General features: G+C 53.1%; 1 protein-coding gene across 1 annotated transcript in view; it reads left to right on the top strand.

Moving 5' to 3' along the window:
- pou2f2b (POU class 2 homeobox 2b) overlaps positions 1-26,424 on the top strand; it is a 1,400,389-nt gene that overhangs the window by 1,344,855 nt on the left and 29,110 nt on the right. The window contains exon 11 of the mRNA XM_072470112.1: positions 4,954-5,102. Coding sequence (XP_072326213.1) covers positions 4,954-5,102 — 149 coding nt within the window. The remainder of the gene's footprint in view (positions 1-4,953; positions 5,103-26,424) is intronic.

Genomic DNA, 26,424 nt, shown 5'->3' with positions numbered 1-26,424 from the left:
GTGAGGGAGTTGGATGAAGGGGTGTGGGAGTTGGACGAGTGGGTGTGGGAGTTGGATGAGTGGGTGAGTGAGTTGGATGAAGGAGTGTGGGAGTTGGATGAAGGGGTGAGGGTGTTGGATGAAGGGGTGAGGGAGTTGGATGTAGGGGTGAGGGAGTTGGATGAGTGGGTGAGGGAGTTGGACGAGTGGGTGAGGGAGTTGGACGAGTGGGTGAGGGAGTTGGACGAGTGGGTGTGGGAGTTCGACGAGTGGGTGAGGGAGTTGGACGAGTGGGTGAGGGAGTTGGACGAGTGGGTGAGGGAGTTGGACGAGTGGGTGAGGGAGTTGGACGAGTGGGTGAGTGAGTTGGATGAAGGGGTGTGGGAGTTGGATGAGTGGGTGAGGGAGTTGGATGAAGGGGTTTGAGAGTTGGATGAGTGCGTGAGGCAGTTGGATGAAGGGGTGAGGGAGTTGGATGAAGGGGTGAGGGAGTTGGATGAAGGGGTGAGGGAGTTGGATGAGTGGGTGTGGGAGTTGGATCAAGGGGTGAAGGAGTTGGATGAAGGGGTGAGGTAGTTGGATGAAGGGGTGAGGTAGTTGGATGAAGGGGTGAGGGAGTTGGATGAAGGGGTGAGGGAGTTGGATGAAGGGGTGTGGGATTTGGATGAAGGGGTGAGGGAGTTGGATGAAGGGGTGAGGGAGTTGGATGAAGGGGTGAGGGAGTTGGATGAAGGGGTGAGGGAGTTGGATGAAGGGGGGAAGGAGTTGGATGAAGGGGTGAGGGAGTTGGATGAAGGGGTGAGGGAGTTGGATGAAGGGGTGAGGGAGTTGGATGAAGGGGTGAGGGAGTTGGATGAAGGGGTGAGGGAGTTGGATGAAGGGGTGAGGGAGTTGGATGAAGGGGTGAGGTAGTTGGATGAAGGGGTGAGGTAGTTGGATGAAGGGGTGAGGGAGTTGGATGAAGGGGTGAGGGAGTTGGATGAAGGGGTGTGGGATTTGGATGAAGGGGTGAGGGAGTTGGATGAAGGGGTGAGGGAGTTGGATGAAGGGGTGAGGGAGTTGGATGAAGGGGAGAAGGAGTTGGATGAAGGGGTGAGGGAGTTGGATGAAGGGGTGAGGGAGTTGGATGAAGGGGTGAGGGAGTTGGATGAAGGGGTGAGGGAGTTGGATGAAGGTGTGAGGGAGTTGGATGAAGGGGTGAGGGAGTTGGATGAAGGGGTGAGGGAGTTGGATCAGTGGGTGTGGGGGTTGGATGAAGGGGTGAGGGAGTTGGATGAAGGGTTGAGGGAGTTGGATGATAGGACGTGGGAGCTGGATGAGTGGTTGAGGGAGTTGGATGAGTGGTTGAGGGAGTTGAATGAGTGGGTGAGGGAGTTGAATGAGTGGGTGAGGGAGTTGGACGAGTGGGTGAGGGAGTTGGACGAGTGGGTGAGGGAGTTGGACGAGTGGGTGAGGGAGTTGGACGAGTGGGTGAGGGAGTTGGACGAGTGGGTGAGGGAGTTGGACGAGTGGGTGTGGGAGTTGGACCAGTGGGTGTGGGAGTTGGACGAGTGGGTGTGGGAGTTGGACGAGTGGGTGTGGGAGTTGGACGAGTGGGTGTGGGAGTTGGACGAGTGGGTGAGGGAGTTGGACGAGTGGGTGAGGAAGTTGGACGAGTGGGTGAGGAAGTTGGACGAGTGGGTGTGGGAGTTGGACGAGTGGGTGTGGGAGTTGGACGAGTGGGTGTGCGAGTTGGACGAGTGGGTGTGGGAGTTGGACGAGTGGGTGTGGGAGTTGGATGAAGGGGTGAGGGAGTTGGATGAGTGGGTCTGGGAGTTGGATGAGTGGGTGAGGGAGTTGGATGAGTGGTTGAGGGAGTTGGATGAGTGGGTGAGGGAGTTGAATGAGTGGGTGAGGGAGTTGGACTAGTGGGTGAGGGAGTTGGACGAGTGGGTGAGGGAGTTGGACGAGTGGGTGAGGGAGTTGGACGAGTGGGTGAGGGAGTTGGACGAGTGGGTGTGGGAGTTGAACGAGTGGGTGAGGGAGTTGAACGAGTGGGTGAGGGAGTTGGACGAGTGGGTGAGGGAGTTGGACGAGTGGGTGAGGGAGTTGGACGAGTGGGTGAGGGAGTTGGACGAGTGGGTGAGGGAGTTGGACGAGTGGGTGTGGGAGTTGGACGAGTGGGTGTGGGAGTTGGACGAGTGGGTAAGTGAGTTGGATGAAGGAGTGTGGGAGTTGGATGAAGGGGTGAGGGTGTTGGATGAAGGGGTGAGGGAGTTGGATGAAGGGGTGAGGGAGTTGGATGAAGGGGTGAGGGAATTGGATAAGGGGCGAGGGAGTTGGATGAAGGGGTGTGGGAGTTGGATGAAGGGGTGAAGGAGTTGGATGAAGGGGTGAAGGAGTTGGATGAAGGGGTGAAGGAGTTGGATGAAGGGGTGAAGGAGTTGGATGAAGGGGTGAAGGAGTTGGATGAAGGGGTGAGGGAGTTGGATGAAGGGGTGAGGGAGTTGGATGAAGGGGTGAGGGAGTTGGTTGAATGGGTGAGGGAGTTGGATGAAGGGGTGAGGGAGTTGGATGATGGGATGTGGGAGTTGGATGAGTGGTTGAGGGAGTTGAACGAGTGGGTGAGGGAGTTGGACGAGTGGGTGAGGGAGTTGGACGAGTGGGTGAGGGAGTTGGACGAGTGGGTGAGGGAGTTGGACGAGTGGGTGAGGGAGTTGGACGAGTGGGTGAGGAAGTTGGACGAGTGGGTGTGGGAGTTGGACGAGTGGGTGTGGGAGTTGGACGAGTGGGTGTGGGAGTTGGACGAGTGGGTGTGGGAGTTGGACGAAGGAGTGTGGGAGTTGGATGAAGGGGTGAGGGTGTTGGATGAAGGGGTGAGGGAGTTGGATGAAGGGGTGAGGGAGTTGGATGAGTCGGTGTGGGATTTGGATGAGTGGTTGAGGGAGTTGGATGAGTGGGTGAGGGAGTTGAATGAGTGGGTGAGGGAGTTGGATGAAGGGGTGAGGGAGTTGGATGAAGGGGTCTGGGAGTTGGATGAGTGGGTGAGGGAGTTGGATGAGTGGTTGAGGGAGTTGGATGAGTGGGTGAGGGAGTTGAATGAGTGGGTGAGGGACTTGGACTAGTGGGTGAGGGACTTGGACGAGTGGGTGAGGGAGTTGGACGAGTGGGTGAGGGAGTTGGACGAGTGGGTGAGGGAGTTGGACGAGTGGGTGTGGGAGTTGAACGAGTGGGTGAGGGAGTTGGACGAGTGGGTGAGGGAGTTGGACGAGTGGGTGAGGGAGTTGGACGAGTGGGTGAGGGAGTTGGACGAGTGGGTGAGGGAGTTGGACGAGTGGGTGAGGGAGTTGGACGAGTGGGTGAGGGAGTTGGACGAGTGGGTGTGGGAGTTGGACGAGTGGGTGTGGGAGTTGGACGAGTGGGTAAGTGAGTTGGATGAAGGAGTGTGGGAGTTGGATGAAGGGGTGAGGGTGTTGGATGAAGGGGTGAGGGAGTTGGATGAAGGGGTGAGGGAGTTGGATGAAGGGGTGAGGGAGTTGGATGAAGGGGTGAGGGAGTTGGATGAAGGGGTGTGGGAGTTGGATGAAGGGGTGAAGGAGTTGGATGAAGGGGTGAAGGAGTTGGATGAAGGGGTGAAGGAGTTGGATGAAGGGGTGAAGGAGTTGGATGAAGGGGTGAGGGAGTTGGATGAAGGGGTGAGGGAGTTGGATGAAGGGGTGAGGGAGTTGGATGAAGGGGTGAGGGAGTTGGATGAAGGGGTGAGGGAGTTGGATGATGGGATGTGGGAGTTGGATGAGTGGTTGAGGGAGTTGGATGAAGGGGTGAGGGAGTTGGATGAAGGGGTGAGGGAGTTGGATGAAGGGGTGAGGGAGTTGGATGAAGGGGTGAGGGAGTTGGATGAAGGGGTGAGGGAGTTGGATGATGGGATGTGGGAGTTGGATGAGTGGTTGAGGGAGTTGGATGAAGGGGTGAGGGAGTTGGATGAATGGGTGAGGGAGTTGGATGAAGGGGTGAGGGAGTTGGATGATGGGATGTGGGAGTTGGATGAGTGATTGAGGGAGTTGGATGAAGGGGTGAGGGAGTTGGATGAAGGTGTGTGGGATTTGGATGAAGGGGTGAAGGAGTTGGATGAAGGGGTGAGGGAGTTGGATGAAGGGGTGAGGGAGCTGGATGAAGGGGTGAGGGAGTTGGATGAATGGGTGAGGGAGTTGGATGATTGGGTGAAGGAGTTGGATGAAGGGGTGTGGGAGTTGGATGAAGGGGTGAGGGAGCTGGATGAAGGGGTGAGGGAGTTGGATGAAGGGGTGAGGGAGTTGGATGAAGGTGTGTGGGATTTGGATGAAGGGGTGAAGGAGTTGGATGAAGGGGTGAGGGAGTTGGATGAAGGGGTGAGGGAGCTGGATGAAGGGGTGAGGGAGTTGGATGAATGGGTGAGGGAGTTGGATGATTGGGTGAAGGAGTTGGATGAAGGGGTGTGGGAGTTGGATGAAGGGGTGAGGGAGCTGGATGAAGGGGTGAGGGAGTTGGATGAAGGGGGGAAGGAGTTGGATGAAGGGGTGAGGGAGTTGGATGAAGGGTGTGGGTGAGGAGTTGTATCAGGAGTTGGTTTTAGGGGGTTGGCTGAAGGGATGGGTGAGGGGGTTTGAGTGAGTGGTAAGGGAGTTGGGTGAACGGGTGAGAGGGTTGGGTGAATGGATGACATTTGGATAAAGAGATTAGGTCTGGGGTGAGAGGGTTGGGTGAGTGGTTCTGAGTGTTGGGTGAGTGGATGAGGTGGTTGACTGAGGTGTGAGAGGGTTGGGTAAATGAGTGAGAGGGTTTGGTGACGGGTTTGGGTGAGTGGTTGAGGGGATTGGGAGAGGGGGTTTGGTTGAGTGGGTGAGAGTGTTGGATGAGGGGGTGTGGTCAGTGGTTGAGGGCATTGGATCAATGAGTGAGGGGCTTGGTGAGGGGTGAATATTGTCACCACCCTGACATTTCTCTCTTAACTTTCAGAAAACCTGTCTGCAGATGCAACCCTGCCCAGCCCAAATGCAATGAGCAGCCCACCAATTGGCATCGAGGGAATGGGAGGGCGCAAGAGGAAAAAGCGAACAAGCATCGAGACCAATGTCCGAGTGGCCTTAGAGAAGAGTTTCCTTGCAGTAAATAATCCAAGTACTAGACACCCTCAGACGGGGTGGGAGGGAGTGGCAAAGCCCAGTCGAGGCCCAAAACCATGACACAGGCCCCAATCACATCCAAGCCTCTTCTTCATCCAGAAACAAGGGCCCAAGCCCCGATCACATCCATAAACCATGGTCCAAGACCCAGCTGCATCCAGAAACCAGCTGCACCCAGGAACCAGGACTCAATTCCCAGTCACATCCTAATATCAGGGCCCAGGCCCCAGTCAGATACAGAAACCAGCATCCAGACACCAGACACATCCAGAAACTAGGATTCAGGACCCAGACACATCCAGGAACCAGGATTCAGCACCCAGACACATCCAGGAACCAGAGCCAGGCCCCAGACACAACCAGAAACCAGGGTCCAGGCCCCAGACACATCCAGAAAACAGGGTCCAGGCGCCAGACACATCCAGAAACCAGGGTCCAGGCCCCAGACACATCCAGAAACCAGGGTCCAGGCCCCAATCAAATCAATAAACCAGGGTTCAGGCTCCAAACACATCAATAAACCAGGGTCAAGGCCCCAATCACATCAATAAACCAGGGTACAGGCTCCAAACACCTCGATAAACCAGGGTCCAGGCCCCAATCACATCGATAAACCAGGATCCAGGCCCCAATCACATCGATAAACCAGGATCCAGGCCCCAATCACATCGATAAACCATGGTCCAAGCCCCAGACACATCCAGAAACCAGGGTACAGGCTCCAAACACATCAATAAACCAGGGTCCAGGCTCCAAACACATCAATAAACCAGGGTCCAGGCCCCAATCACATCAATAAACCAGGGTCCAGGCCCCAATCACATCAATAAACCAGGGTCCAGGCCCCAATCACATCAATAAACCAAGGTACAGGCTCCAAACACCTCCATAAACCAGGGTCCAGGCCCCAATCACATCGATAAACCAGGGTCCAGGCCCCAATCACATGGATAAACCAGGGTCCAGGCCCCAATCACATGGATAAACCAGGGTCCAGGCCCCAATCACATGGATAAACCAGGGTCCAGGCCCCAATCACATGGATAAACCAGGGTCCAGGCCCCAATCACATGGATAAACCAGGGTCCAGGCCCCAATCACATCGATAAACCAGGGTCCAGGCCCCAATCACATCGATAAACCAGAGTCCAGGCCCCAATCACATCGATAAACCAGGGTCCAGGCCCCAATCACATCGATAAACCAGGGTCCAGGCCCCAATCACATCGATAAACCAGGGTCCAGGCCCCAATCACATCAATAAACCAGGGTCCAGGCCCCAATCACATCAATAAACCAGGGTACAGGCCTATATCACATCAATAAACCAGCATCCAGGCCCCAGATACATCCAGAAACCAGGGTCCAGGTCCAGACTCATCCAGGAACCAGGGTCCAGGTCCAGACTCATCCAGGAACCAGGGTCCAGGCCCCAGACACATCCAGGAACCAGGGTCCAGGCCCCAGACACATCCAGAAACCAGTGTCCAGGCCCCAGACACATCCAGAAACCAGGATTCAGGACCCAGACACATCCAGGAACCAGCATCCAGACCCCAGACACATCCCAGAAACCAGGGTCTAGGCACCAGACCCATCCCAGAAACCAGCGTCCAGGCCCCAATCACATCAATAAACCAGGGTCTAGGCTCCAATCACATCAATAAACCAGGGTCCAGGCCCCAATCACATCGATAAACCAGGGTCCAGGCCCCAATCACATCAATAAACCAGGGTCCAGGCCCCAGACACATCCAGAAACAAGGGTCCAGGCCCCAATCACATCAATAAACCAGGGTCCAGGCCTCAATCACATCGATAAACCAGGGCCCATGCTCCAATCACATCAATAAACCAGGGTCCAGGCTCCAATCACGTCAATAAACCAGGGTCCAGGCCCCAATCACATCGATAAACCAGGGTCCAGGCCCCAATCACATCAATAAACCAGGGTACAGGCCCCAATCACATCAATAAACCAGCATCCAGGCCCCAGACACATCCAGAAACCAGGGTCCAGGCCCAGACACATCCAGGAACCAGGGTCCAGGCCCCAGACACATCCAGAAACCAGGGTCCAGGCCCCAGACACATCCAGAAACCAGGGTCCAGGCCCCAATCACATCCAAAAACCAGGGTCCAGGCCCCAGACACATCCAGGAACCAGGGTCCAGGCCCCAGACACATCCAGAAACCAGGGTCCAGGCCCCAGACACATCCAGGATTCAGGACCCAGACACATCCAGGAACCAGCATCCAGACCCCAGACACATCCCAGAAACCAGGGTCTAGGTCCCAGACCCATCCCAGAAACCAGCGTCCAGGCCCCAATCACATCAATAAACCAGGGTCTAGGCTCCAATCACATCAATAAACCAGGGTCCAGGCCCCAATCACATCGATAAACCAGGGTCCAGGCCTCAATCACATCGATACACCAGGGTCCAAGCTCCAATCACATCAATAAACCAGGGTCCATGCTCCAATCACATCAATAAACCAGGGTACAGGCTCCAATCACATCAATAAACCAGGGTCCAGGCCCCAATCACTTCTATAAACCAGGGTCCAGGCCCCAATCACATCAATAAACCAGGGTCCAGGCCACAGACACATCGATAAACCAGGGTCCAGGCCCCAATCGCATTGATAAACCAGGGTCAAGGCTCCAATCACATCAATAAACCAGGGTCCAGGCTCCAATCACATCGCTAAACCAGGGTCCAGGCCCCAATCGCATTGATAAATCAGGGTCAAGGCTCCAATCACATCAATAAACCAGAGTCCAGGCTCCAGACACATCCAGAAACCAGGGTCCAGGCTCCAATCACATCGATAAACCAGGGTCCAGGCTCCAATCACATCGATAAACCAGGGTCCAGGCCCCAATCGCTAAACCAGGGTCCAGGCTCCAATCACATCGATAAACCAGGGTCCAGGCCCCTATCACATCGATAAACCAGGGTCCAGGCCCCAATCACATCAATAAACCAGGGTCCAGGCTCCAATCACATCAATAAACCAGGGTCCAGGCTCCAATCACATCAATAAACCAGGGTCCAGGCCACAGACACATCAATAAACCAGGGTCCAGGCTCCAATCACATCGATAAACCAGGGTCCAGGCCCCAATCACATCAATAAACCAGGGTCCAGGCCGCAGACACATCAATAAACCAGGGTCCAGGCCCCAGACACATCAATAAATCAGGGTCCAGGCTCCAATCACATCAATAAACCAGGGTCCAGGCTCCAATCACATCGATAAACCAGGGTCCAGGCTCCAATCACATCGATAAACCAGGGTCCAGGCCCCAATCGCATCGATAAACCAGGGTCCAGGCCCCAATCGCATCGATAAACCAGGGTCCAGGCTCCAATCACATCAATAAACCAGGGTCCAGGCCCCAATCACATCAATAAACCAGGGTCCAGGCTCCAATCACATCGATAAACCAGGGTCCAGGCCCCAGACACATCAATAAACCAGGGTCCAGGCTCCAATCACATCGATAAACAAGGGTCCAGGCCCCAATCACATAGATAAACCAGGGTTTAGGCCCCAATCACATCAATAAACCAGGGTCCAGGCCCCAGACACATCCAGAAACCAGGGTCCAGGCCCCAGACACATCAATAAACCAGGGTCCAGGCCCCAATCACATCAATAAACCAGGGTCCAGGCTCCAATCACATCAATAAACCAGGGTCCAAGCCCCAATCACATCAATAAACCAGGGTCCAGGCCCCAATCACATCAATAAACCAGGGTCCAGGCTCCAATCACATCTATAAACCAGGGTCCAGGCCCCAATCACATCAATAAACCAGGGTCCAGGCCCCAATCACATCAATAAACCAGGGTCCAGGCTCCAATCACATCGATAAACCATGGTCCAGGCTCCAATCACATCGATAAACCAGGGTCCAGGCTCCAATCACATCTATAAACCAGGGTCCAGGCCCCAATCACATCAATAAACCAGGGTCCAGGCCACAATCACATCGATAAACCAGGGTCCAGGCTCCAATCACATCGATAAACCAGGGTCCAGGCCCCAATCACATAAATAAACCAGGGTCCAGGCCCCAATCACATCAATAAACCACGGTCCAGGCCCCAATCACATTGATAAACCAGGGTCCAGGCCACAGACACATCAATAAACCAGGGTCCAATCTCCAATCACATCGAAAAACCAGGGTCCAGGCCCCAATCACATCAATAAACCAGGGTCCAGGCCCCAGACACATCAATAAACCAGGGTCCAGGCCCCAATCACATCGAAAAACCAGGGTCCAGGCCCTAATCACATCAATAAACCAGGGTCCAGGCCCCAGACACATCAATAAACCAGGGTCCAGGCTCCAATCACATCGATAAACCAGGGTCCAGGCCCCAATCACATCAATAAACCAGGGTCCAGGCCCCAATCACATCAATAAACCAGGGTCCAGGCCCCAATCACATCATAAACGAGGGTCCAGGCCCCAATCACATCGATAAACCAGGGTCCAGGCTCCAATCACATCGATAAACCAGGGTCCAGGCTCCAATCACATCGATAAACCAGGGTCCAGGCTCCAATCACATCGATAAACCAGGGTCCAGGCCCCAATCACATCAATAAACCACGGTCCAATCTCCAATCACATCGATAAACCAGGGTCCAGGCCCCAATCACATCAATAAACCAGGGTCCAGGCTCCAATCACATCGATAAACCAGGGTCCAGGCCCCAATCACATCAATAAACCACGGTCCAGGCCCCAATCACATTGATAAACCAGGGTCCAGGCTCCAATCACATCGGTAAACCAGGGTCCAGGCTCCAATCACATCGATAAACCAGGGTCCAGGCCCCAATCACATCAATAAACCACGGTCCAGGCCCCAATCACATTGATAAACCAGGGTCCAGGCCCCAGACACATCAATAATGGGCAGCACGGTAGCATAGCGGTTAGCGCAATTGCTTCACAGCTCCAAGGTCCCAGGTTCGATTCCCGGCTGGGTCACTGTCTGTGCGGAGTCTGCACGTTCTCCCCGTGTGTGCGTGGGTTTCCTCCGGGTGCTCCGGTTTCCTCCCACAGTCCAAAGATGTGCAGGTTAGGTGGATTGGCTATGCTAAATTGCCCTTAGTGTCCAAAATTGCCCTTAGTGTTGGTTGAATGGGGTTACTGGGTTATGGGGATAGGGTGGTGTGGGCTTGGGTAGGGTGCTCTTTCCAAGAGCCGGTGCAGACTCGATGGGCCGAATGGCCTCCTTCTGCACTGTCAATTCTATGAAAAAAATAAACCAGGGTCCAGGCTCCAATCACATCAATAAACCAGGGTCCAGGCTCCAATCACATCGATAAACCAGGGTCCAGGCTCCAATTACATCGATAAACCAGGGTCCAGGCCCCAATCGCATCGATAAACCAGGGTCCAGGCTCCAATCACATCAATAAACCAGGGTCCAGGCTCCAATCACATCGCTAAACCAGGGTCCAGGCCCCAATCACATCGATAAATCAGGGTTCAGGCTCCAATCACATCAATAAACCAGGCTCCAGGCTCCAATCACATCAATAAACAAGGATCCGGCTCCAATCACATCAATAAACCAGGGTCCAGGCCCCAGACACATCCAGAAACCAGGGTCCAGGCTCCAATCACATCGATAAACCAGGTTCCAGGCCCCAATCACATCAATAAACCATTGTCCAGGCCACAATCACATCGATAAACCAGGGTCCAGGCTCCAATCACATCGTTAAACCAGGGTCCAGGCTCCAATCACATCGATAAACCAGGATCCAGGCCCCAATCACATCAATAAACCAGGGTGCTGGCCCCAATCACATTGATAAACCAGGGTCCAGGCCCCAATCACATCGATAAACCAGGGTCCAGGCCCCAATCACATCGATAAACCAGGGTCCAGGCCCCAATCACATCAATAAACCAGGGTCCAGGCCCCAGACACATCAACAAACCAGGGTCTAGGCCCCAATCACATCGATAAACCAGGGTCCAGGCTCCGATCACATCGATAAACCAGGGTCCAGGCCCCAATCACATCAATAAACCAGGGTCCAGGCCCCAATCACATCAATAAACCAGGGTCCAAGCCCCAATCACATCAATAAACGAGGGTCCAGGCCACAATCACATCGATAAACCAGGGTCCAGGCTCCAATCACATCGACAAACCAGGGTCCAGGCTCCAATCACATCGATAAACCAGGGTCCAGGCCCCAATCACATCAATAAACGAGGGTCCAGGCCACAATCACATCGATAAACCAGGGTCCAGGCTCCAATCACATCGACAAACCAGGGTCCAGGCTCCAATCACATCGATAAACCAGGATCCAGGCCCCAATCACATCAATAAACCAGGGTGCTGGCCCCAATCACATTGATAAACCAGGGTCCAGGCCCCAATCACATCGATAAACCAGGGTCCAGGCCCCAATCACATCGATAAACCAGGGTCCAGGCCCCAATCACATCAATAAACCAGGGTCCAGGCCCCAGACACATCAATAAACCAGGGTCCAGGCCCCAGACACATCAACAAACCAGGGTCTCGGCCCCAATCACATCGATAAACCAGGGTCCAGGCTCCGATCACATCGATAAACCAGGGTCCAGGCCCCAATCACATCAATAAACCAGGGTCCAGGCCCCAATCACATCAATAAACCAGGGTCCAAGCCCCAATCACATCAATAAACGAGGGTCCAGGCCACAATCACATCGATAAACCAGGGTCCAGGCTCCAATCACATCGACAAACCAGGGTCCAGGCTCCAATCACATCGATATACCAGGGTCCAGGCCCCAATCACATCAATAAACCAGGGTCCAGGCACAATCACATCCAGAAACCAGGATTCAGGACCCAGACACATCCAGGAACCAGCATCCAGACCCCAGACACATCCCAGAAACCAGGGTCTAGGCCCCAGACCCATCCCAGAAACCAGCGTCCAGGCCCTAATCACATCAATAAACCGGGGTCGAGGCTCCAATCACATCAATAAACCAGGGTCCAGGCCCCAATCACATCAATAGACCAGGGTCCAGGCCCCAGACCCATCCAGAAACAAGGGTCCAGGCCCAAATCACATCAATAAACTAGGGTACAGGCCCCAATCACATCAATAAACCAGGGTACAGGCCCCAGACACATCCAGAAACCAGGGTTCAGGCCCCAATCACATCAATAAACCAGGGTCCAGTCCCCAATCACATCAATAAACCAGCATCCAGGCCCCAGACACATCCAGAAACCAGGGTTCAGGCTCCAATCACATCGATAAACCAGGGTCCAGGCCCCAATCACATCGATAAACCAGGGTCCAGGCCCCAATCGCTAAACGAGGGTCCAGGCCCCAATCACATCGATAAACCAGGGTCCAGGCCTCAATCACATCGATAAACCAGGGTACAGGCTCCAATCACATCAATAAACCAGGGTACAGGCTCCAATCACATCAATAAACCAGGGTCCAGGCCCGAGACACATCAATAAACCAGGGTCCAGGCTCCAATCACATTGATAAACCAGTGTCCAGGCCCCAATCACATCAATAAACCAGGGTCCAGGCCACAGACACATCAATAAACCAGGTTCAGGCCCCAGACACACCAATAAACCCGTGTCCAGGCTCCAATCACATCGATAAACCAGGGTCCAGGCCTCAATCGCATTGATAAACCAGGGTCAAGGCTCCAATCACATCAATAAACCAGGGTCCAGGCTCCAGTCACATCGCTAAACCAGGGTCCAGGCCCCAATCACATCGATAAACCAGGGTCCAGGCTCCAAGCACATCAATAAACCAGGGTCCAGGCTCCAATCACATCAATAAACCAGGGTCCAGGCTCCAATCACATCAATAAACCAGGGTCCAGGCCCCAGACACATCCAGAAACCAGGGTCCAGGCTCCAATCACATCGATAAACCAGGGTCCAGGCCCCAGGCACATCAATAAACCAGGGTCCAGGCTCCAATCACATCGATAAACCAGGGTCCAGGCCCCAATCACATCGATAAACCAGGGTCCAGGCCCCAATCACATCAATAAACCAGGGTCCAGGCTCCAATCACATTAATAAACCAAGGTACAGGCTCCAATCACATCAATAAACCAGGGTCCAGGCCCCAGACACATCCAGGAACCAGGGTCCAGGCTCCAATCACATCAATAAACCAGGGTACAGGCTCCAATCACATCAATAAACCAGGGTCCAGGCCACAGACACATCAATAAACCAGGGTCCAGGCTCCAATCACATCGATAAACCAGGGTCCAGGCTCCAATCACATCGATAAACCAGGGTCCAGGCCCCAATCACATCAATAAACCACGGTCCAGGCCCCAATCACATTGATAAACCAGGGTCCAGGCCACAGACACATCAATAAACCAGGGTCCAATCTCCAATCACATCGATAAACCAGGGTCCAGGCCCCAATCACATCAATAAACCAGGGTCCAGGCCACAATCACATCGATAAACCAGGGTCCAGGCTCCAATCACATCGGTAAACCAGGGTCCAGGCTCCAATCACATCGATAAACCAGGGTCCAGGCCCCAATCACATCAATAAACCACGGTCCAGGCCCCAATCACATTGATAAACCAGGGTCCAGGCCCCAGACACATCAATAAACCAGGGTCCAGGCTCCAATCACATCAATAAACCAGGGTCCAGGCTCCAATCACATCAATAAACTAGGGTACAGGCCCCAATCACATCAATAAACCAGGGTACAGGCCCCAGACACATCCGGAAACCAGGGTTCAGGCCCCAATCACATCAATAAACCAGGGTCCAGTCCCCAATCACATCAATAAACCAGCATCCAGGCCCCAGACACATCCAGAAACCAGAGTCCAGGCTCCAATCACATCGATAAACCAGGGTCCAGGCCCCAATCACATCGATAAACCAGGGTCCAGGCCCCAATCGCTAAACGAGGGTACAGGCCCCAATCACATCGATAAACCAGGGTCCAGGCCTCAATCACATCGATAAACCAGGGTCCAGGCTCCAATCTCATCAATAAACCAGGGTCCAGGCTCCAATCACATCAATAAACCAGGGTACAGGCTCCAATCACATCAATAAACCAGGGTCCAGGCCCCAGACACATCAATAAACCAGGGTCCAGGCTCCAATCACATTGATAAACCAGTGTCCAGGCCCCAATCACATCAATAAACCATGGTCCAGGCCACAGACACATCAATAAACCAGGTTCAGGCCCCAGACACACCAATAAACCCGTGTCCAGGCTCCAATCACATCGATAAACCAGGGTCCAGGCCTCAATCGCATTGATAAACCAGGGTCAAGGCTCCAATCACATCAATAAACCAGGGTCCAGGCTCCAGTCACATCGCTAAACCAGGGTCCAGGCCCCAATCACATCGATAAACCAGGGTCCAGCCTCCAAGCACATCAATAAACCAGGGTCCAGGCTCCAATCACATCAATAAACCAGGGTCCAGGCTCCAATCACATCAATAAACCAGGGTCCAGGCCCCAGACACATCCAGAAACCAGGGTCCAGGCTCCAATCACATCGATAAACCAGGGTCCAGGCCCCAGGCACATCAATAAACCAGGGTCCAGGCTCCAATCACATCGATAAACCAGGGTCCAGGCCCCAATCACATCGATAAACCAGGGTCCAGGCCCCAATCACATCAATAAACCAGGGTCCAGGCTCCAATCACATTAATAAACCAGTGTCCAGGCTCCAATCACATCAATAAACCAGGGTACAGGCTCCAATCACATCAATAAACCAGGGTCCAGGCCACAGACACATCAATAAACCAGGGTCCAGGCTCCAATCACATCGATAAACCAGGGTCCAGGCCCCAATCACATCAATAAACCAGGGTCCAGGCCACAGACACATCAATAAACCAGGGTCCAGGCCCCAGACACATCAATAAACCAGGGTCCAGGCTCCAATCACATCAATAAACCAGGGTCCAGGCTCCAATCACATCGATAAACCAGGGTCCAGGCACAATCACATCCAGAAACCAGGATTCAGGACCCAGACACACCCAGGAACCAGCATCTAGACCCGAGACACATCCCAGAAACCAGGGTCTAGGCCCCAGACCCATCCCAGAAACCAGCGTCCAGGCCCCAATCACAACAATAAACCAGGGTCTAGGCTCCAATCACATCAATAAACCAGGGTCCAGGCCCCAATCACATCGATAAACCAGGGTCCAGGCCCCAATCACATCAATAAACCAGGGTACAGGCCCCAGACACATCCAGAAACCAGGGTTCAGGCCCCAATCACATCAATAAACCAGGGTCCAGGCCCCAATCACATCAATAAACCAGGGTCCAGGCCCCAATCACATCGATAAACCAGGGTCCAGGCCTCAATCACATCGATACACCAGGGTCCAAGCTCCAATCACATCAATAAACCAGGGTCCAGGCTCCAATCACATCAATAAACCAGGGTACAGGCTCCAATCACATCAATAAACCAGGGTCCAGGCCCCAATCACTTCTATAAACCAGGGTCCAGGCCCCAATCACATCAATAAACCAGGGTCCAGGCCACAGACACATCGATAAACCAGGGTCCAGGCCCCAATCGCATTGATAAACCAGGGTCAAGGCTCCAATCACATCAATAAACCAGGGTCCAGGCTCCAATCACATCGCTAAACCAGGGTCCAGGCCCCAATCGCATTGATAAATCAGGGTCAAGGCTCCAATCACATCAATAAACCAGAGTCCAGGCTCCAGACACATCCAGAAACCAGGGTCCAGGCTCCAATCACATCGATAAACCAGGGTCCAGGCTCCAATCACATCGATAAACCAGGGTCCAGGCCCCAATCGCTAAACCAGGGTCCAGGCTCCAATCACATCGATAAACCAGGGTCCAGGCCCCTATCACATCGATAAACCAGGGTCCAGGCCCCAATCACATCAATAAACCAGGGTCCAGGCTCCAATCACATCAATAAACCAGGGTCCAGGCTCCAATCACATCAATAAACCAGGGTCCAGGCCACAGACACATCAATAAACCAGGGTCCAGGCTCCAATCACATCGATAAACCAGGGTCCAGGCCCCAATCACATCAATAAACCAGGGTCCAGGCCGCAGACACATCAATAAACCAGGGTCCAGGCCCCAGACACATCAATAAATCAGGGTCCAGGCTCCAATCACATCAATAAACCAGGGTCCAGGCTCCAATCACATCGATAAACCAGAGTCCAGGCTCCAATCACATCGATAAACCAGGGTCCAGGCCCCAATCGCATCGATAAACCAGGGTCCAGGCCCCAGACACATCCAGAAACCAGGGTCCAGGCCCCAGACACATCAATAAACCAGGGTCCAGGCCCCAATCACATCAATAAACCAGGGTCCAGGCTCCAATCACATCAATAAACCAGGGTCCAAGCCCCAATCACATCAATAAACCAGGGTCCACGCCCCAATCACATCAATAAACCAGGGTCCAGGCCCCAATCACATCAATAAACCAGGGTCCAGGCTCCAATCACATCTATAAACCAGGGTCCAGGCCCCAATCACATCAATAAACCAGGGTCCAGGCCCCAATCACATCAATAAACCAGGGTCCAGGCTCCAATCACATCGATAAACCAGGGTCCAGGCTCCAATCACATCGATAAACCAGGGTCCAGGCCCCAATCACATCAATAAACCACGGTCCAGGCCCCAATCACATTGATAAACCAGGGTCCAGGCCACAGACACATCAATAAACCAGGGTCCAATCTCCAATCACATCGAAAAACCAGGGTCCAGGCCCCAATCACATCAATAAACCAGGGTCCAGGCCCCAGACACATCAATAAACCAGGGTCCAGGCCCCAATCACATCGAAAAACCAGGGTCCAGGCCCTAATCACATCAATAAACCAGGGTCCAGGCCCCAGACACATCAATAAACCAGGGTCCAGGCTCCAATCACATCGATAAACCAGGGTCCAGGCCCCAATCACATCAATAAACCAGGGTCCAGGCCCCAATCACATCAATAAACCAGGGTCCAGGCCCCAATCACATCATAAACGAGGGTCCAGGCCCCAATCACATCGATAAACCAGGCTCCAGGCTCCAATCACATCGATAAACCAGGCTCCAGGCTCCAATCACATCGATAAACCAGGGTCCAGGCTCCAATCACATCGATAAACCAGGGTCCAGGCCCCAATCACATCAATAAACCACGGTCCAATCTCCAATCACATCGATAAACCAGGGTCCAGGCCCCAATCACATCAATAAACCAGGGTCCAGGCTCCAATCACATCGATAAACCAGGGTCCAGGCCCCAATCACATCAATAAACCACGGTCCAGGCCCCAATCACATTGATAAACCAGGGTCCAGGCTCCAATCACATCGGTAAACCAGGGTCCAGGCTCCAATCACATCGATAAACCAGGGTCCAGGCCCCAATCACATCAATAAACCACGGTCCAGGCCCCAATCACATTGATAAACCAGGGTCCAGGCCCCAGACACATCAATAATGGGCAGCACGGTAGCATAGCGGTTAGCGCAATTGCTTCACAGCTCCAAGGTCCCAGGTTCGATTCCCGGCTGGGTCACTGTCTGTGCGGAGTCTGCACGTTCTCCCCGTGTGTGCGTGGGTTTCCTCCGGGTGCTCCGGTTTCCTCCCACAGTCCAAAGATGTGCAGGTTAGGTGGATTGGCTATGCTAAATTGCCCTTAGTGTCCAAAATTGCCCTTAGTGTTGGTTGAATGGGGTTACTGGGTTATGGGGATAGGGTGGTGTGGGCTTGGGTAGGGTGCTCTTTCCAAGAGCCGGTGCAGACTCGATGGGCCGAATGGCCTCCTTCTGCACTGTCAATTCTATGAAAAAAATAAACCAGGGTCCAGGCTCCAATCACATCAATAAACCAGGGTCCAGGCTCCAATCACATCGATAAACCAGGGTCCAGGCTCCAATTACATCGATAAACCAGGGTCCAGGCCCCAATCGCATCGATAAACCAGGGTCCAGGCTCCAATCACATCAATAAACCAGGGTCCAGGCTCCAATCACATCGCTAAACCAGGGTCCAGGCCCCAATCACATCGATAAATCAGGGTTCAGGCTCCAATCACATCAATAAACCAGGCTCCAGGCTCCAATCACATCAATAAACAAGGATCCGGCTCCAATCACATCAATAAACCAGGGTCCAGGCCCCAGACACATCCAGAAACCAGGGTCCAGGCTCCAATCACATCGATAAACCAGGTTCCAGGCCCCAATCACATCAATAAACCATTGTCCAGGCCACAATCACATCGATAAACCAGGGTCCAGGCTCCAATCACATCGTTAAACCAGGGTCCAGGCTCCAATCACATCGATAAACCAGGATCCAGGCCCCAATCACATCAATAAACCAGGGTGCTGGCCCCAATCACATTGATAAACCAGGGTCCAGGCCCCAATCACATCGATAAACCAGGGTCCAGGCCCCAATCACATCGATAAACCAGGGTCCAGGCCCCAATCACATCAATAAACCAGGGTCCAGGCCCCAGACACATCAATAAACCAGGGTCCAGGCCCCAGACACATCAACAAACCAGGGTCTAGGCCCCAATCACATCGATAAACCAGGGTCCAGGCTCCGATCACATCGATAAACCAGGGTCCAGGCCCCAATCACATCAATAAACCAGGGTCCAGGCCCCAATCACATCAATAAACCAGGGTCCAAGCCCCAATCACATCAATAAACGAGGGTCCAGGCCACAATCACATCGATAAACCAGGGTCCAGGCTCCAATCACATCGACAAACCAGGGTCCAGGCTCCAATCACATCGATAAACCAGGGTCCAGGCCCCAATCACATCAATAAACGAGGGTCCAGGCCACAATCACATCGATAAACCAGGGTCCAGGCTCCAATCACATCGACAAACCAGGGTCCAGGCTCCAATCACATCGATAAACCAGGATCCAGGCCCCAATCACATCAATAAACCAGTGTGCTGGCCCCAATCACATTGATAAACCAGGGTCCAGGCCCCAATCACATCGATAAACCAGGGTCCAGGCCCCAATCACATCGATAAACCAGGGTCCAGGCCCCAATCACATCAATAAACCAGGGTCCAGGCCCCAGACACATCAATAAACCAGGGTCCAGGCCCCAGACACATCAACAAACCAGGGTCTCGGCCCCAATCACATCGATAAACCAGGGTCCAGGCTCCGATCACATCGATAAAACAGGGTCCAGGCCCCAATCACATCAATAAACCAGGGTCCAGGCCCCAATCACATCAATAAACCAGGGTCCAAGCCCCAATCACATCAATAAACGAGGGTCCAGGCCACAATCACATCGATAAACCAGGGTCCAGGCTCCAATCACATCGACAAACCAGGGTCCAGGCTCCAATCACATCGATAAACCAGGGTCCAGGCCCCAATCACATCAATAAACCAGGGTCCAGGCACAATCACATCCAGAAACCAGGATTCAGGACCCAGACACATCCAGGAACCAGCATCCAGACCCCAGACACATCCCAGAAACCAGGGTCTAGGCCCCAGACCCATCCCAGAAACCAGCGTCCAGGCCCCAATCACATCAATAAACCGGGGTCGAGGCTCCAATCACATCAATAAACCAGGGTCCAGGCCCCAATCACATCAATAGACCAGGGTCCAGGCCCCAGACCCATCCAGAAACAAGGGTCCAGGCCCAAATCACATCAATAAACTAGGGTACAGGCCCCAATCACATCAATAAACCAGGGTACAGGCCCCAGACACATCCAGAAACCAGGGTTCAGGCCCCAATCACATCAATAAACCAGGGTCCAGTCCCCAATCACATCAATAAACCAGCATCCAGGCCCCAGACACATCCAGAAACCAGGGTTCAGGCTCCAATCACATCGATAAACCAGGGTCCAGGCCCCAATCACATCGATAAACCAGGGTCCAGGCCCCAATCGCTAAACGAGGGTCCAGGCCCCAATCACATCGATAAACCAGGGTCCAGGCCTCAATCACATCGATAAACCAGGGTACAAGCTCCAATCACATCAATAAACCAGGGTACAGGCTCCAATCACATCAATAAACCAGGGTCCAGGCCCGAGACACATCAATAAACCAGGGTCCAGGCTCCAATCACATTGATAAACCAGTGTCCAGGCCCCAATCACATCAATAAACCAGGGTCCAGGCCACAGACACATCAATAAACCAGGTTCAGGCCCCAGACACACCAATAAACCCGTGTCCAGGCTCCAATCACATCGATAAACCAGGGTCCAGGCCTCAATCGCATTGATAAACCAGGGTCAAGGCTCCAATCACATCAATAAACCAGGGTCCAGGCTCCAGTCACATCGCTAAACCAGGGTCCAGGCCCCAATCACATCGATAAACCAGGGTCCAGGCTCCAAGCACATCAATAAACCAGGGTCCAGGCTCCAATCACATCAATAAACCAGGGTCCAGGCTCCAATCACATCAATAAACCAGGGTCCAGGCCCCAGACACATCCAGAAACCAGGGTCCAGGCTCCAATCACATCGATAAACCAGGGTCCAGGCCCCAGGCACATCAATAAACCAGGGTCCAGGCTCCAATCACATCGATAAACCAGGGTCCAGGCCCCAATCACATCGATAAACCAGGGTCCAGGCCCCAATCACATCAATAAACCAGGGTCCAGGCTCCAATCACATTAATAAACCAAGGTACAGGCTCCAATCACATCAATAAACCAGGGTCCAGGCCCCAGACACATCCAGGAACCAGGGTCCAGGCTCCAATCACATCAATAAACCAGGGTACAGGCTCCAATCACATCAATAAACCAGGGTCCAGGCCACAGACACATCAATAAACCAGGGTCCAGGCTCCAATCACATCGATAAACCAGGGTCCAGGCTCCAATCACATCGATAAACCAGGGTCCAGGCCCCAATCACATCAATAAACCACGGTCCAGGCCCCAATCACATTGATAAACCAGGGTCCAGGCCACAGACACATCAATAAACCAGGGTCCAATCTCCAATCACATCGATAAACCAGGGTCCAGGCCCCAATCACATCAATAAACCAGGGTCCAGGCCACAATCACATCGATAAACCAGGGTCCAGGCTCCAATCACATCGGTAAACCAGGGTCCAGGCTCCAATCACATCGATAAACCAGGGTCCAGGCCCCAATCACATCAATAAACCACGGTCCAGGCCCCAATCACATTGATAAACCAGGGTCCAGGCCCCAGACACATCAATAAACCAGGGTCCAGGCTCCAATCACATCAATAAACCAGGGTCCAGGCTCCAATCACATCAATAAACTAGGGTACAGGCCCCAATCACATCAATAAACCAGGGTACAGGCCCCAGACACATCCAGAAACCAGGGTTCAGGCCCCAATCACATCAATAAACCAGGGTCCAGTCCCCAATCACATCAATAAACCAGCATCCAGGCCCCAGACACATCCAGAAACCAGAGTCCAGGCTCCAATCACATCGATAAACCAGGGTCCAGGCCCCAATCACATCGATAAACCAGGGTCCAGGCCCCAATCGCTAAACGAGGGTCCAGGCCCCAATCACATCGATAAACCAGGGTCCAGGCCTCAATCACATCGATAAACCAGGGTCCAGGCTCCAATCTCATCAATAAACCAGGGTCCAGGCTCCAATCACATCAATAAACCAGGGTACAGGCTCCAATCACATCAATAAACCAGGGTCCAGGCCCCAGACACATCAATAAACCAGGGTCCAGGCTCCAATCACATTGATAAACCAGTGTCCAGGCCCCAATCACATCAATAAACCATGGTCCAGGCCACAGACACATCAATAAACCAGGTTCAGGCCCCAGACACACCAATAAACCCGTGTCCAGGCTCCAATCACATCGATAAACCAGGGTCCAGGCCTCAATCGCATTGATAAACCAGGGTCAAGGCTCCAATCACATCAATAAACCAGGGTCCAGGCTCCAGTCACATCGCTAAACCAGGGTCCAGGCCCCAATCACATCGATAAACCAGGGTCCAGCCTCCAAGCACATCAATAAACCAGGGTCCAGGCTCCAATCACATCAATAAACCAGGGTCCAGGCTCCAATCACATCAATAAACCAGGGTCCAGGCCCCAGACACATCCAGAAACCAGGGTCCAGGCTCCAATCACATCGATAAACCAGGGTCCAGGCCCCAGGCACATCAATAAACCAGGGTCCAGGCTCCAATCACATCGATAAACCAGGGTCCAGGCCCCAATCACATCGATAAACCAGGGTCCAGGCCCCAATCACATCAATAAACCAGGGTCCAGGCTCCAATCACATTAATAAACCAGTGTCCAGGCTCCAATCACATCAATAAACCAGGGTACAGGCTCCAATCACATCAATAAACCAGGGTCCAGGCCACAGACACATCAATAAACCAGGGTCCAGGCTCCAATCACATCGATAAACCAGGGTCCAGGCCCCAATCACATCAATAAACCAGGGTCCAGGCCACAGACACATCAATAAACCAGGGTCCAGGCCCCAGACACATCAATAAACCAGGGTCCAGGCTCCAATCACATCAATAAACCAGGGTCCAGGCTCCAATCACATCGATAAACCAGGGTCCAGGCACAATCACATCCAGAAACCAGGATTCAGGACCCAGACACACCCAGGAACCAGCATCTAGACCCGAGACACATCCCAGAAACCAGGGTCTAGGCCCCAGACCCATCCCAGAAACCAGCGTCCAGGCCCCAATCACATCAATAAACCAGGGTCTAGGCTCCAATCACATCAATAAACCAGGGTCCAGGCCCCAATCACATCGATAAACCAGGGTCCAGGCCCCAATCACATCAATAAACCAGGGTACAGGCCCCAGACACATCCAGAAACCAGGGTTCAGGCCCCAATCACATCAATAAACCAGGGTCCAGGCCCCAATCACATCGATAAACTAGGTCCAGGCCCCAATCGCTAAACGAGGGTCCAGGCCCCAATCACATCGATAAACCAGGGTCCAGGCCTCAATCACATCGATAAACCAGGGTCCAGGCTCCAATCACATCAATAAACCAGGGTCCAGGCTCCAATCACATCAATAAACCAGGGTACAGGCTCCAATCACATCAATAAACCAGGGTCCAGGCCCCAGACACATCAATAAACCAGGGTCCAGGCTCCAATCACATCGATAAACCAGGGCCAAGGCTCCAATCACATCTATAAACCAGGGTCCAGGCCCCAATCACATCAATAAACCAGGGTCCAGGCCCCAATCACATCAATAAACCAGGGTCCAGGCCACAATCACATCGATAAACCAGGGTCCAGGCCCCAGACACATCAATAAACCAGGGTTCAGGCCCCAGACACACCAATAAACCCGGGTCCAGGCTCCAATCACATCGATAAACCAGGGTCCAGGCCCCAATCGCATTGATAAACCAGGGTCAAGGCTGCAATCACATCAATAAACCAGGGTCCAGGCTCCAATCACATCGCTAATCCAGGGTCCAGGCCCCAATCACATCGATAAACCAGGGTCCAGGCTCCAAGCACATCAATAAACCAGGGTCCAGGCTCCAATCACATCAATAAACCAGGGTCCAGGCTCCAATCACATCAATAAACCAGGGTCCAGGCCCCAGACACATCCAGAAACCAGGGTCCAGGCTCCAATCACCTCGCTGAACCAGGGTCCAGGTCCCAGGCACATCAATAAACCAGGGTCCAGGCTCTAATCACATCGATAAACCAGGGTCCAGGCCCCAATCGCTAAACCAGGGTCCAGGCCCCAATCACATCGATAAACCAGGGTCCAGGCCCCAATCACATCAATAAACCAGGGTCCAGGCTCCAATCACATTAATAAACCAGTGTCCAGGCTCCAATCACATCAATAAACCAGGGTACAGGCTCCAATCACATCAATAAACCAGGGTCCAGGCCACAGACACATCAATAAACCAGGGTCCAGGCTCCATTCACATCGATAAACCAGGGTCCAGGCCCCAATCACATCAATAAACCAGGGTCCAGGCCACAGACACATCAATAAACCAGGGTCCAGGCCCCAGACACATCAATAAACCAGGGTCCAGGCTCCAATCACATCAATAAACCAGGGTCCAGGCTCCAATCACATCGATAAACCAGGGTCCAGGCTCCAATCACATCAATAAACCAGGGTCTAGGCTCCAATCACATCAATAAACCAGGGTCCAGGCTCCAATCACATCAATAAACCAGGGTCCAGGCCCCAGACACATCCAGAAACCAAGGTCCAGGCTTCAATCACATCGATAAACCAGGGTCCAGGCCCCAAACACATCGATAAACCAGGGTCCAGGCTCCAATCACATCAATAAACCAGGGTCCAGGCTCCAATCACATCAATAAACCAGGGTACAGGCTCCAATCACATCGATAAACCAGGGTCCAGGCCCCAATCACATCAATAAACCACGGTCCAGGCCCCAATCACATTGATAAACCAGGGTCCAGGCTCCAATCACATCGGTAAACCAGGGTCCAGGCTCCAATCACATCGACAAACCAGGGTCCAGGCCCCAATCACATCAATAAACCACGGTCCAGGCCCCAATCACATTGATAAACCAGGGTCCAGGCCCCAGACACATCAATAATGGGCAGCACGGTAGCATAGCGGTTAGCGCAATTGCTTCACAGCTCCAAGGTCCCAGGTTCGATTCCCGGCTGGGTCACTGTCTGTGCGGAGTCTGCACGTTCTCCCCGTGTGTGCGTGGGTTTCCTCCGGGTGCTCCGGTTTCCTCCCACAGTCCAAAGATGTGCAGGTTAGGTGGATTGGCTATGCTAAATTGCCCTTAGTGTCCAAAATTGCCCTTAGTGTTGGTTGAATGGGGTTACTGGGTTATGGGGATAGGGTGGTGTGGGCTTGGGTAGGATGCTCTTTCCAAGAGCCGGTGCAGACTCGATGGGCCGAATGGCCTCCTTCTGCACTGTCAATTCTATGAAAAAAATAAACCAGGGTCCAGGCTCCAATCACATCAATAAACCAGGGTCCAGGCTCCAATCACATCGATAAACCAGGGTCCAGGCTCCAATTACATCGATAAACCAGGGTCCAGGCCCCAATCGCATCGATAAACCAGGGTCCAGGCTCCAATCACATCAATAAACCAGGGTCCAGGCTCCAATCACATCGCTAAACCAGGGTCCAGGCCCCAATCACATCGATAAATCAGGGTTCAGGCTCCAATCACATCAATAAACCAGGCTCCAGGCTCCAATCACATCAATAAACAAGGATCCGGCTCCAATCACATCAATAAACCAGGGTCCAGGCCCCAGACACATCCAGAAACCAGGGTCCAGGCTCCAATCACATCGATAAACCAGGTTCCAGGCCCCAATCACATCAATAAACCATTGTCCAGGCCACAATCACATCGATAAACTAGGGTCCAGGCTCCAATCACATCGTTAAACCAGGGTCCAGGCTCCAATCACATCGATAAACCAGGATCCAGGCCCCAATCACATCAATAAACCAGGGTGCTGGCCCCAATCACATTGATAAACCAGGGTCCAGGCCCCAATCACATCGATAAACCAGGGTCCAGGCCCCAATCACATCAATAAACCAGGGTCCAGGCCCCAGACACATCAATAAACCAGGGTCCAGGCCCCAGACACATCAACAAACCAGGGTCTAGGCCCCAATCACATCGATAAACCAGGGTCCAGGCTCCGATCACATCGATAAACCAGGGTCCAGGCCCCAATCACATCAATAAACCAGGGTCCAGGCCCCAATCACATCAATAAACCAGGGTCCAAGCCCCAATCACATCAATAAACGAGGGTCCAGGCCACAATCACATCGATAAACCAGGGTCCAGGCTCCAATCACATCGACAAACCAGGGTCCAGGCTCCAATCACATCGATAAACCAGGGTCCAGGCCCCAATCACATCAATAAACGAGGGTCCAGGCCACAATCACATCGATAAACCAGGGTCCAGGCTCCAATCACATCGACAAACCAGGGTCCAGGCTCCAATCACATCGATAAACCAGGATCCAGGCCCCAATCACATCAATAAACCAGGGTGCTGGCCCCAATCACATTGATAAACCAGGGTCCAGGCCCCAATCACATCGATAAACCAGGGTCCAGGCCCCAATCACATCGATAAACCAGGGTCCAGGCCCCAATCACATCAATAAACCAGGGTCCAGGCCCCA

Source organism: Scyliorhinus torazame, chromosome 12 (genome assembly GCF_047496885.1).
Source record: "Scyliorhinus torazame isolate Kashiwa2021f chromosome 12, sScyTor2.1, whole genome shotgun sequence".
Taxonomy (NCBI): Eukaryota; Metazoa; Chordata; class Chondrichthyes; order Carcharhiniformes; family Scyliorhinidae; genus Scyliorhinus; species Scyliorhinus torazame.
This window is presented reverse-complemented; position numbering and strand designations above follow the sequence as displayed.